We start from the raw sequence: 16,318 nt of genomic DNA, 5'->3' as shown, positions 1-16,318 counted from the left end.
ACTGATTGCTAAATGTGCTTCTGTGCTATCTGTTCAAATTTTCTCCTAAACTTCTGTCATTAAGGCATGCAGCAGCCAAGGCTGGGTTAGCACAAGCCTCAGGGCCAAGTGGCCCATTAAACCAGCAATGGAATAGTGGTTTAGGATCAGGAAATAGCAAGTCATGAAACATTTCTTTCATAGTAAAACCTATATGCCAACCCCAAATTCAAGATTTGTAATAAAAAGATGCTCAAAGAATGGAGTTGATTTTGTCTTGTCTTTGGAACTGATGTGATGGGATCCAGAAACTGGGATCTTCTCTGTGATGCTGTCTGGCCATGAGGGCTGATATCTGATCACTGGTGCAGCCAGAGGCATTTCTAGGGGGTTTCAGACTTCCCATTATCCAGATTGACTTTTAGTCATAACTGATGTTTGGTGAATTTCTCCCTTACTTTAACCTTGACTTGCTTCCTTTAAAAAAAAGTTTCCCTTCCTTGACTACTTTTAGGTTTCTTTCTCTACCTTGAGTAAGCAATGGACAAGCAGGAACAAGGGAGGATGGAAATACGATGGTGAGTGAAGTCACTGAGCTAAATCAAAAAAAGACAAAACCTAGAGATTGATGTCCATGTCAAAGGGCCTTTAAAAGCCTGTCTGATCCAATTTCCAGGAGCTACACACTTATGCAAAATTACCTAGGAAATCTCATAAAGAAGAAAATCCAGTTTAGTAGATGGCTCTTTGGTAAAACTTATTAAATATAGCTATCTGTGATTGAAGGTCTTTTTTTTTTTAAAGAACTCATAAATAAATAAAAGTCAAGAATGCTTTACTTAGAATGTTGTCATTAAGGTTTGTTTCTCTTCAAAAACACAAATCCTGAATCATAAACACTTTCTGAGAATTTCCCAGAATTTAATTGTATACTTTCTTATGGCCAAGATCAGGCCAAATTGATGCAAAGTGTTAAGAAATGGAGATTACTTAACTTCAAGTGTTTTAAATAAAAGCATATGAAATGTCTTGCTTATCTTTACTAAACAAGTATAAGGGACAAGCCCAATTTGGGTGTATGCCTCAAGCTACAGCAAGAATTTTACAGCAAAGTCTACCAAACTGTGAAAAGTTACTACTTGCATTTGCCAATTTTCTCTATAGCCAGACAGAAAACATAAACTGGTTTCTATTTTATTTCAAAATTTTCAAAAGTATAAATTGGCTTGCAGTGTATTTCCAAGTTTTCCTTATAAAAAAGTTACTCGATTATATATTCAGCCAGATGTGCTGTTTGCAAGCATCAAGCCAAATAATTTCCTGATGCTCACTCAGGATTATCTTTCCTTTTCCTGATGCACCGTTAAGGCACAGAATATTAGTGCAGTGAAATCATGCTAGAGAGACAGTCACGCATAAGGAAATGAGAAAGAAAGGAAAGGCACACCTTCTGAACACACCATCCACATTCTGGACCCAAGGCAAGGCACCTTGCACACGATGCTGCATTTGAAGATACACATCTACTGTCTTCTGAAACAGAGGATAGGAGGAACCATTATGGTTTATTTTGAAATTAGGCTGTGCATGCAATTCTTAGCCATATCTTGTAAATGAAATAATATGACCTTTTGTTTCAGTACCTGCCATCACACAATGTATAATTTCTTAAGAAACAGTTAACTAGCACTCAAATAGATACCTAAATAATGACTGGTTTTGTGAAGTTGGGAAAATGATTAAAAATGTGATTTTAGTCAGATTTTGGGGGCTTTGGCTTAATTTTTTCTGCAATAGTAAAGGATCTTCCATATTCTTTAGTGCACTGAAGTCTAGTATTTCATTGTCTCTGAGCCATGTTGGTGTTTCTCTGGTTCTAAGGTTTTCTTATAAAAATGATCATATACAGATATTGATGGACATTTAGAGTACTTCAGGTAGAAGTGATTATGTTTCTGCTGGTTATTTTGGTGTGAACAGAACCAGACATAATGGCATTATTCAGTATTTTAGGAGTATAGTAGTTAAACAGAACTGAACAAGTTAAGTTAATCCAATTTAATTTTTTCTGATTGGATTACATGAGGATCCTGAATGATAATTTACTTTTCCATGGAATCCTGTGCTGGACTATCTTTCTTTTTCTTTTCTTTTGTCAGTCATGCGGCTTGGACTCAGGGCCTGGACACTGTCCCTGAGCTCTATTGTTCAAGGATAGTGTCTACCACTTTGAGTCACAGCACCACTTCCAGTTTTCTGGCGGTAAATTAGAGATTAAGAGTTTGCTGAACTTCCCTGTCTAGGCTGGCTTTGAACCACAACCTTCAGGTCTCAACCTCCTGTAGCTAGGATTACAAGTGTGAGCCACTGATACCCAGCTTGAATGTCTTTTAATACCGTAGTTATACTTGGAAACTACTTGCATTTTTCATCTACTAACTACTTAAACAATTAAATCAAAGTTCAGTATAGATTTATATACACAAACTACAATCTTGAAAGAGTCACGCAGCATTTTATGTCAGGTTTTAATGGATTGACCCCATGTGTGCTAGAGTTTATCGTTTAACAATAGGTATATGAAGGCCACTGGCAGCCCCAGGCTGATTCCATCACTCAGATTCACAGTATCCAGGCTTTAAGTCATTCACAGTCCAGGTGAGGAGAGAACCCAGTGAGGAGCACAGAGAGACTTTTGAAGTTGCCATGGGAACGTGGCAGCAGTTGCTTGGCACTCTGCTTCAGAGAGGTGCAGAGGAGTGAGGGAGGAGGGTATCTTTAAAGATGGTACCCTAGAGGCAGTGACATCTGGGAACTCTCTTCACCATTTCATTTTGGGTTTTTAGACCTGTGTTTATCTCTTTAACAATGTAGCAGTCATTCAAGAAAAGTGTGTACATCTGTGTACGCAACCACATATGGACATGGCAATTTAAAGGGATAGGGATCATAAAACTCCCATTCCTTCGTTTCTCTTTTTCTTCTTCTCTTTCAATTTTCCCAAACAATCTGGAACCCAGGATAAAAGCAGTTCTGACTTGGATGTGTCATACCAGGGTGTTGGCAGTGGGCCCAGAGGACAGAACCACAGAAAATGGTGCTAAATACAAGAGAGGCCTGGCAGTGAGTACCCTGCTCTGCATTTCCCCAGGTATGGTTTAGATTAATCGGAACACATTCTTCCTCAACCGTTCTGGTGATCTATTATTTACACTCTATCCCCTGTACTCTGTCTTTTTGTCCTCAGCTTTTTGACAATGTTCTTATACATTTTTTTTGGAAAGTTCTTCATTCATGTTTCCAGATCTGGCCTAAAATTCCAACAACTAAAAATAACTTATATTATGGGCTTTCTTTACTACCAGCTTGGCCATCTACATCTGAAGAATCTCTAGCCTAAAAAAAAAATCTTCCATCTGGCTTAGTCTTCAAAAACATAAAAACTGCTTATTCCTAAAATATTCAGAAGAGTGAGTGACCTTTGCAATTTTATTCCCAGAAAGGAAACCAATATAGGTCTAGAAATCAAGCAGGCTGGAAAAATGCTATGGTATGAATGATTCCCTGAAAAACATTTGCTGAAAACTAGTCTCCAATGCAATAATAGTATTAAAAGGCATGACCTTCAGGAAGTGGTTGGGTTGGAGGCTCCTCCTTTGTGAACAAGATTGGGCTTTTAGAAAAGAGGCAACCACACAGTGGTTGGCCCCATTTGACCTTATGCTTATTTGCCATGTGAAGGCAGCAGGTATTCAGAAAATACTGAGTGCCAGCACCTTTATCTTATATTTCCCATCCTCCAGCACTGTAAGAAATATATTTCTTTAAATAATACATAAATTACCTAGATCCAGATAATTAGTTGAAGCAAACATGATGGAACCTAACTTGACCTTTACAGTCCACTAACTTTGACTCCACCAGAATATGGAGTGAATTCTATTTCAGTTCAGAACTTGAACAAGCCTCTCATTCATAGATAGGATTTTTGCATTGACAGTTACAATTGTAGAATTGTGGAAGGAAAGCTGCAGAACCTAGGACTTTGGTCTTGGTTTGTGATGGTTATTGGATCCTATCTTGTTACCCCAAACTCAAGATCTTGCTTCTTTAGCACACCTGAGCTATAACAAATTCCCAGATACTGCTTTCTTTCCTGTATATTATCTTTACTTTAGAAAGTTCTGGTGTTAGGCTTTATTCTCAACTTCAGAAATCCAAGGATGATAACTGAGATGTGTAGAGACTTGGTTCTGTCCAATATATACCACTTTTCAGGGTTGACATTTCTCAATCAACACTACCGGACTAAAGATCCTATAAGTGGATGTGGAGGAGGCAGCCTTCCTATTCCACAGAACTGCAGGAAGGCCATAAATTGAACTCCAGGGGAACAGTGTCAGGCTTTATTTCTGGAGAGTGTCACGGTTACATTTCACAGAAGGCATGCCAGATACACTCTGACATGCAGGATTTTAAGGAGTTTCTTTTTTATTTTAAAATATATAAAAGATTGAAAGATCCAACATGTAAATATGACACCAATTATGGCAATTCTTGTTACTGGATAGACAAATTATTAACAGTATTATTAACATGTATTGAGAATCCTCTTCCTTCTCCCTCCATTTATACCCCCCCCCTCGACACACACATACAATGTATCCTTCTGTGGGAGTAGAAATCTCTAACCTGACCACATATCAGTGCACCACTGCTGTTTACAGACACTGGCATTTGTCATCAGCTTCTGGGGTCACTCAGCTCATTTGCCTCCCATCCCTAAGCAGGGAAGTGTTTTTCCTGGGATGGTTTCTTAGCAGCCATTAGCCTTACCCTGACAACTCATTGAGTGTAAGTCTCAGTGGCTCTCCTTTCCACACTGAGGTTGTAATTGCTGCTTGTGCACCCATTTATCCAGAGACCTTGTACTAAGAATCCTTATCTTTGTATTTTAGCACTGCATGCTATGATAAATGGATATTTATTGACTCTAGTAAAAATTTTTAACAAAAAACTAGAAGGATAGTATTTTAAACTACAAAACTTTAGAGATTTTTTGTGTGTGAGAGAGAGTTTATAGGGTTTGAACTCAGGGTCTGGGCACTGTCCTTTAGCTCTTTCACTCAAGCTACACTCTACCACTTTAAGCCTCAGGTCTACTTCTGGCTTTCTGGTGGTTAATTAGAAATAAGTTTCATGAACTTTACTGCCTGAGTTGGTTTTGAAGTGCAATCCTCAGATCTCAGCTTCCTGAGTAGCTAAGATTACAGGCATGAGCCACCTGCACATGGCTGGCGTTTTTGATTTTTTGTTTTTTTTTAATTTTTTGTTTTATGTCTTTATGAATCCTGTGCCATTAAAAATGTGATTCCTTGCCAGGCACTGCTGACTCCTGCCTGTAATCCTAGCTACAGGGGGCTGAGATTTGAGGACTGTGGTTGGCAGCCAGCCCAGGCATGAAAGTCCATAAGACTTTTATTTCTAATTAACCACCAAAAACATGAAGTGGAGCTGTGGCTCAAGTGGTAGATTGCTATTCTTGAACTAAAACACTCAGGGATAGCACCCAGGCCCTGAGTTCAAGCCTTAGGACTGTCACTCACATACATACATACACAGAATGATTCCATCATAGAAATCAGTAAAGGACTTAGCCTGCTGCCAATTAGTACACATATACTAAATGATCCAATTCCTTGCCCTATGAGCAGAAGCTGAGCTGGAGTCTTACTTTTTCTCATTCTGTTATGTAACAGAGATGACCAGGTAGTATCGTGGTTACTAAATGGTTCATGGGAAAGAAAATTCCAAGCATCTATGGTGTTTCCAATTACTAGGCTAATTATTTAAAATTTCTAAGCCTAGCTGGGCACAGGTGGTTCACCTGTAATTCTATGGTGTAATCCTATCTACTCAGAAGGCTGAGGTCTGAGGATCATGGTTCAAAGCTAAATCAGGAAGAAAAGTCCATGAGACTCATCTCCAACTAACCACCAAAAACCCAGAAGTGGAGCTGTGGCTCAAGTGGTGAAACACTACCCTTGCACCCAGTCATAATTCTGAAAAGTAAATAAGTTAAATAAATACATCTCTTAGAATAACTTCCTTTTCTTCACATTTTGCAATGTAAACATTGACTGAAGTTGACTAATTTTGGTTTCCCAGAATTAGTTGTCTGTAATACATGAAAAAATGACCTGTACAGCTGCTTGTCATAAAAAGATAGTAAATAACCATCAACAGCAGGAAACAGCACACAACTACCAGGAAATGTCATATTCGGGACACACACTTCCCTATTTTTGTTTCAGATGTTACCATTGATTTAGCTCATTTTGAGTACATTTAGTCAATAGTAGTGAGGAGAATTAAATGTACAAAAATACCCAAACAAAAGAGAAGAGTAACATAAAAAAACAACAAAACACCCCTTCAAAACTAAACCAAGGCAGCAGAAGTTTCTGTGTTCTGATAGGGATCTTCTTGAAAGTCAAATGACAACGTTCTAATTTGGGGAGGGAAAGGGAAAAAACAAAATGCTTAAATAAGGATACAGGTTGACCCATTGTAACAATGAGAGGTACAAAACACTATGTTGAAAAGGAACTTTACAACTTTGTGGGTGGGGGGGGGTGTAGTTGTGGAGATGAGAGGGAAGGGATGGTAGAGGGAAATCAAAGGAGGAGGCAACAATGCTCAATAGGAAATGTACTCATTACCTTGCTCATGTAACTGCAACCCCTTTGTACAGCATTTTTACATTAAAAGATGTACAAAAAAAGTTCTATAAAAGTTTTCACCACAAACCTTCAATATAATTTAATTAATCCATGTAGTTTTTATCTGGCAGAAGGAACAAATAAGATCAATAAAAAAAGATAGGCTCCGCTGGGCACTGGTGGCTCACACTTATAATCCTACCTACTCAGGAGGCTGAGATCTAAGGATTGAGGTTCAAAGCCAGCCCGGGTAGGAAAGTCCATGAGACTCTTATCTCCAATAAACCACCAGAAAAACCAGAAGTGGTGCTGTGGCTCAAGTGGTGGAGAGCTTGCCTTGAGCTGAAGAGCTGAGGGACAACGCCCAGGCCCAGAATTCAAGCTCCACGACCGAAAAAAACAAACAAATAAAAAAGATAGGCTCTGATATTCAGAAAGTTATCCTAGATTTTCCTATGACTCAGTAGGAATGATTTGTGAGGTACACTGTTTTTATCTAGGCAGAATGTCTTCCTTAGTTGAATTTAGTATACAAATTAAATAAAGCCTGAATAATTGTATAAAGCTACTTCCTTAAAAAAATCAAAGTCCACACTGGAATCACAAATACATATTCTACTGTGATAATAAGTTGTCAAAAGCTAGACACATTTTTTACATGTAATTTTAGAATATAATTTTGGAATTATTAATTTATATAAAGTATATATCTTATCAATTCTACAGCTACTTTAGATTACTGAAGCTATTACACAAAAATTTAGTATACTGTATCATTTAATATAAAACTTAAGAAAAATTAAACTTAATGTGTTCTAATCACTTGCAATTAGCTAGTTATCCCAAGCTTTTATTTGAAATTTGATAAAGGTGCCTACAGAAATAAAATATTTCATAACTAAATATGATAGAAATCACAGTACTTACTAGCATTTCTCATTTGCCGTTTTACTTAGTGTTTTCAATAGAGGAAATGTGACCTCAGTGTTGAACTACACAAAGAAGTATAAAGAAGTGTTAAAATGATGATAATACCGCTGTGTACTGGCTTTGTACAGACAGGCATTGGCTGGAGGCAACTTATTGGAGGTGGAGTAGGTGGGAATGGGTTGGAATGAGTTGGCCTCTCAGACCTTTCTGACTTATGTAATTCCTTGGGTTGGAGACTCATTCTTCTAAGAAGGTGACAGCAAACTGTTGACTATAAACAGTCAGAACTCAGAGGCCCAGGGGATGAGGACTCTGGTCCTGTAAAAGAAGTCTGGGTAGGAGGCAACCCATAGACTACAAAAGCTATCCAATACTACTAAAATTGCTATTTGTCTATCTGCTTTTACTGACCATATCTTAGATTTGTTAAAGGTAACACTGAAAGGACCTGGAATGCCACACACTTCCGTCTGCCTTGTAATGCTACTAGTTTATGACTAATTGTGATAGCTAAGATAAAGCCAAAGTTGGTTAACAGGGCTTCTGCTACAGATTCTTGAAATAGAAGTTAATTTGCTCTTCGCTTGCCTTGCTTCTTCCAGCCCGATACATGGATGTGATGTATTAATCTACAGCATCTATATTTGGACCTGAGAGAACTTGTCTCATAGACACCAATGGTAAGGACACAGAGATAAAGGGACCCAAGCCTTTCATACTATCTCGGTGTACCTGTGCAGAATGACCCTCAAAACAACACTTAAACTACAGCAATCTTATTCAATTCATTTTTAAGGACCTTTCTTACTAGAAGACTATACAATTATAAACTAACAAAATTTCAATCTCGTTTTGGAAGATAAATGAGGAGAAAGACACCAGCCAGGTGCTGGTGGCTCATGTCTGTGATTGTAGCTACACAGAGGATGAGAACTGAGGATCAAGGTTCAAAAATCAACCTGGGAAGAAAAGTCCATGAGACTCTTGTCTCAAATTAACCAGAAAAAAGAAGCCAGAAGTTCAGGTGTGCCTCAAGTGGTAGAATGGCTGCCTTTAAGAAGTAGAGCATTCACAAAGAAAAGATGAGCTTTTTCATACTGAGTTGGTTTCCTTTCTACTGGGAAAGCAAGAATCACTAGGCTGTCAGTTTATGTGAGGATAGATCCTTAAACATATTTTATGAGTCTAATACTTGATACATCTCAGCATCTAAGTAGAAGACAGTTTGGGAACTTAATTACTAAGCTTCTTGTAGACCTTAATTGCTTATACTTTTAAGTAATCTTCATTTCCAAAACCTATTGATTTCGAAAAGTAATATAATGTTTGCTTAGTGAGATACCTTCATATTAATCTTGCTGTTTCAAAAGTGTAAAACAAACATAGCCAAAGTGATATTATATTTTTGTAATCAGGTTTTCTGATATTGCATAGTCCTACTGATTTATTTGAAAGAAAATCAAGTGTCTTTCTTGAAAACTGAATGTAAATAAGAAGATACAGAGTTAATACTTTATAGTGGGGTGGGGGAGGTGCTGGGGATTAAATTCAAGGCCTCATGCACTGAACATTCCTGTTCATGTCTAGTGCTCTACAACTTGAGCCATGACTTCAGCACAGTTTTTTGCTGGAGTCTCAAGGATTTTTCTGCCCAGGCTGGCTTCAAACTGCAATCCTTTGATTGAAGCTTTTTGAGTAGCTAAGATTCCAGGTGTGAGCCTTAGGCATACAGTGGAAATAACATTACTCTCATCAGATTCAGAATCACTGTATTCATTTACATTCTCTTGCTCATATCTAAACCAACTTTCAATGCAGCACATATTCCTTTTGCATCTAAGTCTGAGTAGTTCCTTACTGAGTAGAACTTCCTTATTGTGACAGTATTAGGAAATAACACTAATATGTTTTTGCTTGTTTAAGCCAATTCCCTCCCCCCAGGCTGCTTTTATTAGTAGTAACCTTTAGGTTTCATAGACAAATTTCAACCTTCTCTTTATGTAGCAAATAATTCATGTAGTTATAATAGGGTTTTACTGGCATAAAGAGTTTTGGAGAACAAGGAGGGGAAAATAATACCTTTCTACTCTGGGCAGGTTAGGAAGTGTCTGGGCAATGCTTACACATTCCCCTGTCTGTCCTGCCCTCTTTGGGGCAGTTCCAGCATGAGTCAGACTTTAAATGGGTTGGAATGGCATAAATCAGAACTTTATTTCATGATGGGATTTGCAAGAAGAACCACCAGGCAGCCACAAATGACATTCATTTGTGTTGAAATTGGTCACCACAAGAAAGTCAGATGGAATCATATCAGAATTTTTCATTGTAATCCATTTATCCAGTTTCCCTTTTTTAAAAAAAATCTCCGGTTGTAACATGTGTTGCATGCCTGTATAATTTATGTTTGACCCTGGGTCATGTACCTTGAAAGGGGAACTATTCATGTGGTTATTCTAAATGCACAGAGTTTTGATGGTGTTTAATAAGTGGTATTAAACAACAAGGCAATTTATGTGGTGGTTAGAAAAAATTCTGACAGGAGAAAGAACCCCATATGTTACCATTAAAGACATCTCTCCATATACAGATTGGCCCAGATTTGGTTTGAAGGAGAATTAAGTATAAAAACATAATGGCACATTGTTCATTTTTAATTCACACCCCTTGTATCCTTGTATGTCTTGATGTCTTGATATATGCCATTTGAAGTATCAAGCAGATAAAAGGGCATAAAAATTATTTGTCCTCTAGGTACCAATGGCTTATGCCTGTAAGCCTAGCTACTCAAGAGGCTGAGATATGAGGAATATGGTTTGAAGTCAGTCTGAGCAGGAAATGTCCATGAGACTCTTCTCTCCAATTAACCCCGCCCCCCCCCCCCCAAAGCCAGTCATGGAAATGTAGTGCTAGCCTAGAGTGAAAAAGCTCAAGGACAATGCCCAGGCCCCGTGTTCAAACCCCAATAATGACACCAAAAAAAGGGGGGGGGTATTTTTCTAGGCTATGAAATTTCTTGGGTGGGCCAAATGGTCATACAAAGTACAGCCTGAATAGTGGCTGAAGGGGTCCAGTTCTACTGTGCTCACCTGAGCACATCAGTTTGTCTTCTGATACTTCCCTGGGGGAAATGTGTGAGAAAGTGAGAGACATTCAGGAATCTATATGGCTTTTCTCTCCATAGCGGCCCTACTTCGTACTCAGGACTTCAACATCTCAAGATTCAAGGAGAGTTCCTGAAGCCCCTCTGAGGTAAATGCTGGTTAATGCTACATTTGTCTAACTTGGAAAAGCAATACTAGGCATGTGCTTTGTTTCTTGTTTTGACTGGAACCTTTCCATACATTCCAACTGTCCTGTTTATGAGGCACACTCCCTTTCTATAAAAGCCAAAATATTCACCAGTTTCCCACTCTGTTCCTCTAAATAATGTTTTCAATTCAACACACAAGATCCAGACTTCTACGGGGCTCTTCCTCCTTTCCCCTCTTGCTCTGGGCAGGTATGGATTTTCTTTCTTCTATTTGAATAAAAACAAGTTTTTTTTAAATAATAGTCTTTTTCATGCCAAAAAATTAAATATGTTGATTTTTAAAATGCCCCAGGATAAACTGAATTTTTTTCTTACACTGTATCTTTTAAATCTTGAAAGTTACACTGCAGGTATGCGCTTGATTAATGATAAGGTACATGGCAAGAAATTTAGCTTTAAGTAAAATAAATATACAAATAAAAACCAAAGTAATTTTTAGCTCACTTAGAATTTGACTTTCTTCCTATTACATTTCAAAGTTTGAATAGCTGAAAAAATACTGATACTACCACTTGAAAAATCAAATGCATATATACAATAGAATAAAATTAGGGAAAATAAAAAACTAATCAATATTTGCCACATGATCATTCTGTGTTGGGTGCCTTATCAAGCACTTTATATGTATTATCTCATTGAACTTTATAAAGAACACAAAGAAGAAAGCACTGTCTTGCAGAAAGCCCATCTTAAGAGATTAGGAGCTAAAAAGTCCAGAGAGGCTAAATCTTACTCCATAAGTAAATGGCTAGTAAATCCAGGGATCAAGTTTGAACCCAGTTCTGAATACAGAGCCCTGTATTCACAATGACATAGAAACAATTTTTGCAAAATATAGCTAAAAACTCTTTAGTGTTACTATTTTGGTCCTCTTATTCATCCCTAAGTGATGACTCAATAATAATCCTGTGTCTGCCAAGGCATTGTGTGTGTGTGTGTGTTACTAGAGATTGAACCCAGGATGTCACACATGGTAACAAGTACCTCACTACTTGAACTTTGACCCCAGGAAGATAATTCTTCAATACAAGTAGTCTGTCATTACTTTCACTATCATCCAGATAATCTCATTTTCTCACTGTAAAAACAAGGAAATCCTTGCTTTTTTTCCTCCCCAGCATAAGATCTGCCAGGGAAGGCCCTTGTGCCAGTCTTGCTTAAGTCTCTGGGATCTTACACCCAGTAGGATTATTTTGTACCTCTCTGTTTAAATATCTCAGTACCCCTTTCAAAATGCATTTCATTTCCATGCACAAGGAACTGGAGTTTTAGCGTGGAAGTCCTGGCCTGGGCTTTTCACTGAGTTTATGCAGCAGATTGGCTGGCAATTGGTCAACAGGAGGGAGGGGGAGGAGGAGCAGCTCTTTTCACAACTGTGCTTCTCCAATGTCTTGCCAAGGAACCTAGGGGACAGCACTGAGCTGCATGCTAACTAGGAAGAGCCACCTAAAATGGTGTTCCAAGTTGCTTTTTCTATTTGTGACTTTCCAGTTATGCCTTGGAAGCCAAGCCTGGAAGGTAACTTGTTCTTGTCCTAATCCTGCTTAGTTCACTGACCTTGGCTCTGACCTTGTCTTGGTCGTGGAGTTCTGGGCAGGCTCTGCTTCCTGGCAGATGAGGTAGAGAAACTGTATTGGCTCTTTAGGCCTGTGCTCATTCACTGAGCTCTGACAATTATCCAGAAAGCAGAGTGTGCGTTAAAATGACCTGATTGGCGGACAACATTTGATTTATAGACACAATTCTGTTCACTTATGGGACTATTTTAATTGATAATAGGCTAGGTTTAGTTTAAAATGCCACCCCCTCAAATCCATTGTGCATGCTCTAGAATGATTATTCAGTTTTACATTTAAAATGTTAGCAAAGAGGTCAATCAAACTAGGGTGGTTGGGAGAGAATCTCTGGTACTACAGCAGTTATTTCACAGGTGTGTGTATGTCTATCAATACCTTCACCTTAAAACAGATAGTTGATTATAACAATACAATTTGCTTATGATTAACATTGAAAATTAACTTAGATGGAGCACTACTTGTCAAATAATCAGTGCATTTGTGAAAAAAATTTCCTCCTGATGGTATACAGAAAAGCACTAAATTGAATTACATAGTTTTCAAAAGCATGCCATACATTATGTAAGACTTTTGGCTTAGAGATCACTTAGTAATTAATTAAAGTTGTTTATTTCTTCACAATTTCTAACTAATTTACATGTCATCTTTCATTCAGATTAAGAGGTAAATTAGTCAGATGCTGTTTCCTATGGACTGATCTTAGTTGGTACGATGACTTAAGAATAATTTTTTAAATTAAAAAAAGAATTTATAATTGACTTGGAATTTCTTTCAGACTCAGCAGCTTGGGAAATTGAACCACTGGTAGTAATTCTAATATAAGTTATCTTAGCAATTAGTATTATCACTAATGATACTAGTCTGGCTTAAACAGAACTGTCTTTATTTTATTTATTTTCATTTCATTTATTTTATTTATTTGCTTACTGCATTGTTTTTATTTGTAAACCCAGGGATAACTTCTATTATTTGCTGGTGTTTTTTCAATATTTACTAACAAACGTTAATTTTATATTTTGTTCTCTAAAGTAAATTATGTATCCTCAAGCCAAGAATAAGTTTAAATATTTATTTTTGTCTAAAATTTATATTATTTGGATGCTCAGGCGAAAGGAAATTCTGAATTGAAATTAAAAGATGTTAACATTACTGTATTTCATACAATGTACATAATTTTCTAATACTAAATTCCAGGTCTTTCACTTGCTAAGTAAGTGCTCTACCACCTAAGCCATGCCTCTGGCAGTTGAACTTTTTCAATTATTCTTTGTCTAATTTTATTTGATTGGCTGGTATTTTAAAAAGATATATATATAATATACATATATATACATATATGTAACATATATGTGACAGCAGAATTCATCATTTTTATGATTTAACATTGATACTCTATTTTCAATACTCTATTTCCAGATTTCCCATGCACTTCCCAAGTAGTCCGACTACTGTTTTCCCTTTATTATAACTCAGCTATACTCAGAGATCCTTGACTCTTGGGAAAAAAATATCAAACAGGGCTCTATTGTTCTCCTGGCTCTCACTGGCTCTAGCATTAGGCCTCCATCACACCTGCCATCAACACTCCTCTATCCTTCCTTTCCTCACTCCTCTATTCTCCTCTATTCCATGTTTACAGTTAGGATTGATATGCCTATCTCTCTTCATTGTTATCAACTATAAGTGCTTTCCTAAAATTCACAATGTATCATCACCTTGTTTAAAGTTGTTCTGCCTTAGCCACCATGCCCAGGACTCTGCCTCTATCATGCAATCTCTGAGTACAGCAGACACCATGGGATTCTCACAGGTCATGAGGGCCACTGGTGAAGAAATCATGCCAAGTTCTTAGACTTGAAAAACTGAAGAGAAGCAAAGTAAGTGACAAATTTAAGAGGAGGCAGAGAATGGTGGAGAAAGCAGGTGACTAAGCAAGGACTCTAAAACATAACACTGAAAGTTAAAAGATGCAGATTAGACACAAATAGTGAAGCCTAAACAACAGGCTGAGTCTTAGTGTCTGCAGCTGCCTTGCGGATCTTTAAGTTTACAAAAAGACTGAGTCTTGTCCATATTTCTTTCTCACTTCGCCTAGGTCCTATACCTTAGTCTTTTTTTTTAAATCTCTGATTGAATTACCATTATATTTTTGTCACACTTATTATTATTTATTATGTATTATATTATATATTATGTATTATTATATTTATTCTTCTTCTTAAACTCTCAAAAGTTTTTTTTATCAAATCTTCCCACTTAAGATGTGACCATAATGTGGCTTTGACTTCATCTGCATGCATTTTATAGAAGTCACTAAAAAATAGACTATATGGATTGTAAAACTGAAGTACTAAGAATCCTCCATTAGCAAGGCTCTCAACTCTAAAATTTTATGAAAGGAGAAGGAAAACAAAAACTAAGTCTTAACAATGATAAGACTGAGGTTCTTCGATGTATCAGAACATATTAGTTCATCTGTCTGATTCAGAAATCTATAGTACTATAGCTCTAAGATTCAAAGCGGCCTCCCAGCCTCCTGTCACTACTTGGTACCTGGGATTCAGATGGACCCTCAGGGGTAGTTATCTTGCTACATAGAACCTTCTCTGATCCCAAAGCAGCTAACCTGGTGCCATATACACTGAAGATGTGCTGAAGTATTTCCAACATTGATTAATACATCCATGAGGCTTTGCAATTCTCATCCAATGATAACTATGGAACTTCTCTAAATACCAAATGAAAGACAGAAAAGAATACATATACATCTGAAAAGAGAAGGAAGAGAATGCAAATGGCCACAAAATTTAATGAATTAAAATGTTAACATTCATATGTACTCTGGGTAATCAGAATTCTTCTTATAACTGTCCTTCACCTCCTCAAAGGCAGCTCTGTTAGTATTACGAAAAGCTCATTGGTTAGAAGGAAGAAATGGAAAAGGGTTTAGTCAAAAGAGGAATAACATCATCATTTGGGGGTAGAGAGCAGAATTTCCACTGCCTTAGGAACTTTGAAGTGTGAGGATATTGATGGCATTTGTCCATCCATATATGTTCTGGCAATTATTTAATACCTGTCATTAAATCATAGCATTGTGTAAGATTTCAAGGACACAGTCTCGGTCTGTGTAAAACTTATAGGAGAACAGCACAACCCCATATAAGACAAAACCTTAAGAGGTGTACGATGAAAAGGAACAGGCAGGGCACTATGGCTCAGATTACAGGAAAATGTCACCTCCAGGAGAGATAAGGAGGGTCAGAGAAAACTTCCTTGAGGAATTTCCTGCATCCTTTTATTACATGATTGCATCCTTGTTCTGCCTGGCTTCCAAATATACCCTGTCTGTGAAAAATCACACCATACTGTTAGGATGCTGTGGAGGGTCAGTCTGTTCAGGTGAAACAGTAAATTGACAGATAGCAGCAATCTGTCCCTACATCCTTCCTACATCCAACAGTTTTAGGTTTAAGCTTTGCTGCCTGAGCCCATTTCATTCTTATTCAGCTCCCTTAGTCTCAGATCTTCTTTTCGTAAGGTCCCTTTTAAGATGCAGCCCTATTGCTTCTGCTAAGGACTCCAAGTTGGCTTTAAAACTATGCAATCAAGTCATCTTAGAATCTGCAATGCAGGAGCTTCTGTATCACCATCTGCACTGTCTCCCTGCCTTCTCAGACTGGTGCTGTAGATCCACTGATTCATGCAGCGATAGATATATTTATCTATCCCTTCAAGGTTTTTGGAGGCTCCCCTTTACTCTCAAATAAATGACCTCCCAACCGAGTTTTTCTAGGTTT

The 16,318-nt window shown here is 37.6% G+C and overlaps 1 protein-coding gene across 3 annotated transcripts in view; it reads right to left on the bottom strand.

Moving 5' to 3' along the window:
- Nucleotides 1-16,318, bottom strand: part of Itgb8 (integrin subunit beta 8) — an 81,489-nt gene that overhangs the window by 52,499 nt on the left and 12,672 nt on the right. Inside the window, exon 2 of one of the 3 annotated variants that reach the window (XM_042695806.1) lies at nt 1,427-1,512. In XM_042695806.1, coding sequence (XP_042551740.1) covers nt 1,427-1,512 — 86 coding nt within the window. Of the gene's footprint in view, nt 1-1,426; nt 1,513-16,318 lie in introns of those variants that run through there. The other 2 variants (XM_042695807.1, XM_042695808.1) reach the window with 2 other exon arrangements.

The sequence above is a fragment of the Dipodomys spectabilis genome, unplaced genomic scaffold (assembly GCF_019054845.1).
Source record: "Dipodomys spectabilis isolate Male_0828 unplaced genomic scaffold, ASM1905484v1 ptg000190l, whole genome shotgun sequence".
Taxonomy (NCBI): domain Eukaryota; kingdom Metazoa; phylum Chordata; class Mammalia; order Rodentia; family Heteromyidae; genus Dipodomys; species Dipodomys spectabilis.
The sequence above is the reverse complement of the archived record's forward strand: the minus strand, read 5'-3'. Positions and strand labels throughout refer to the sequence as shown.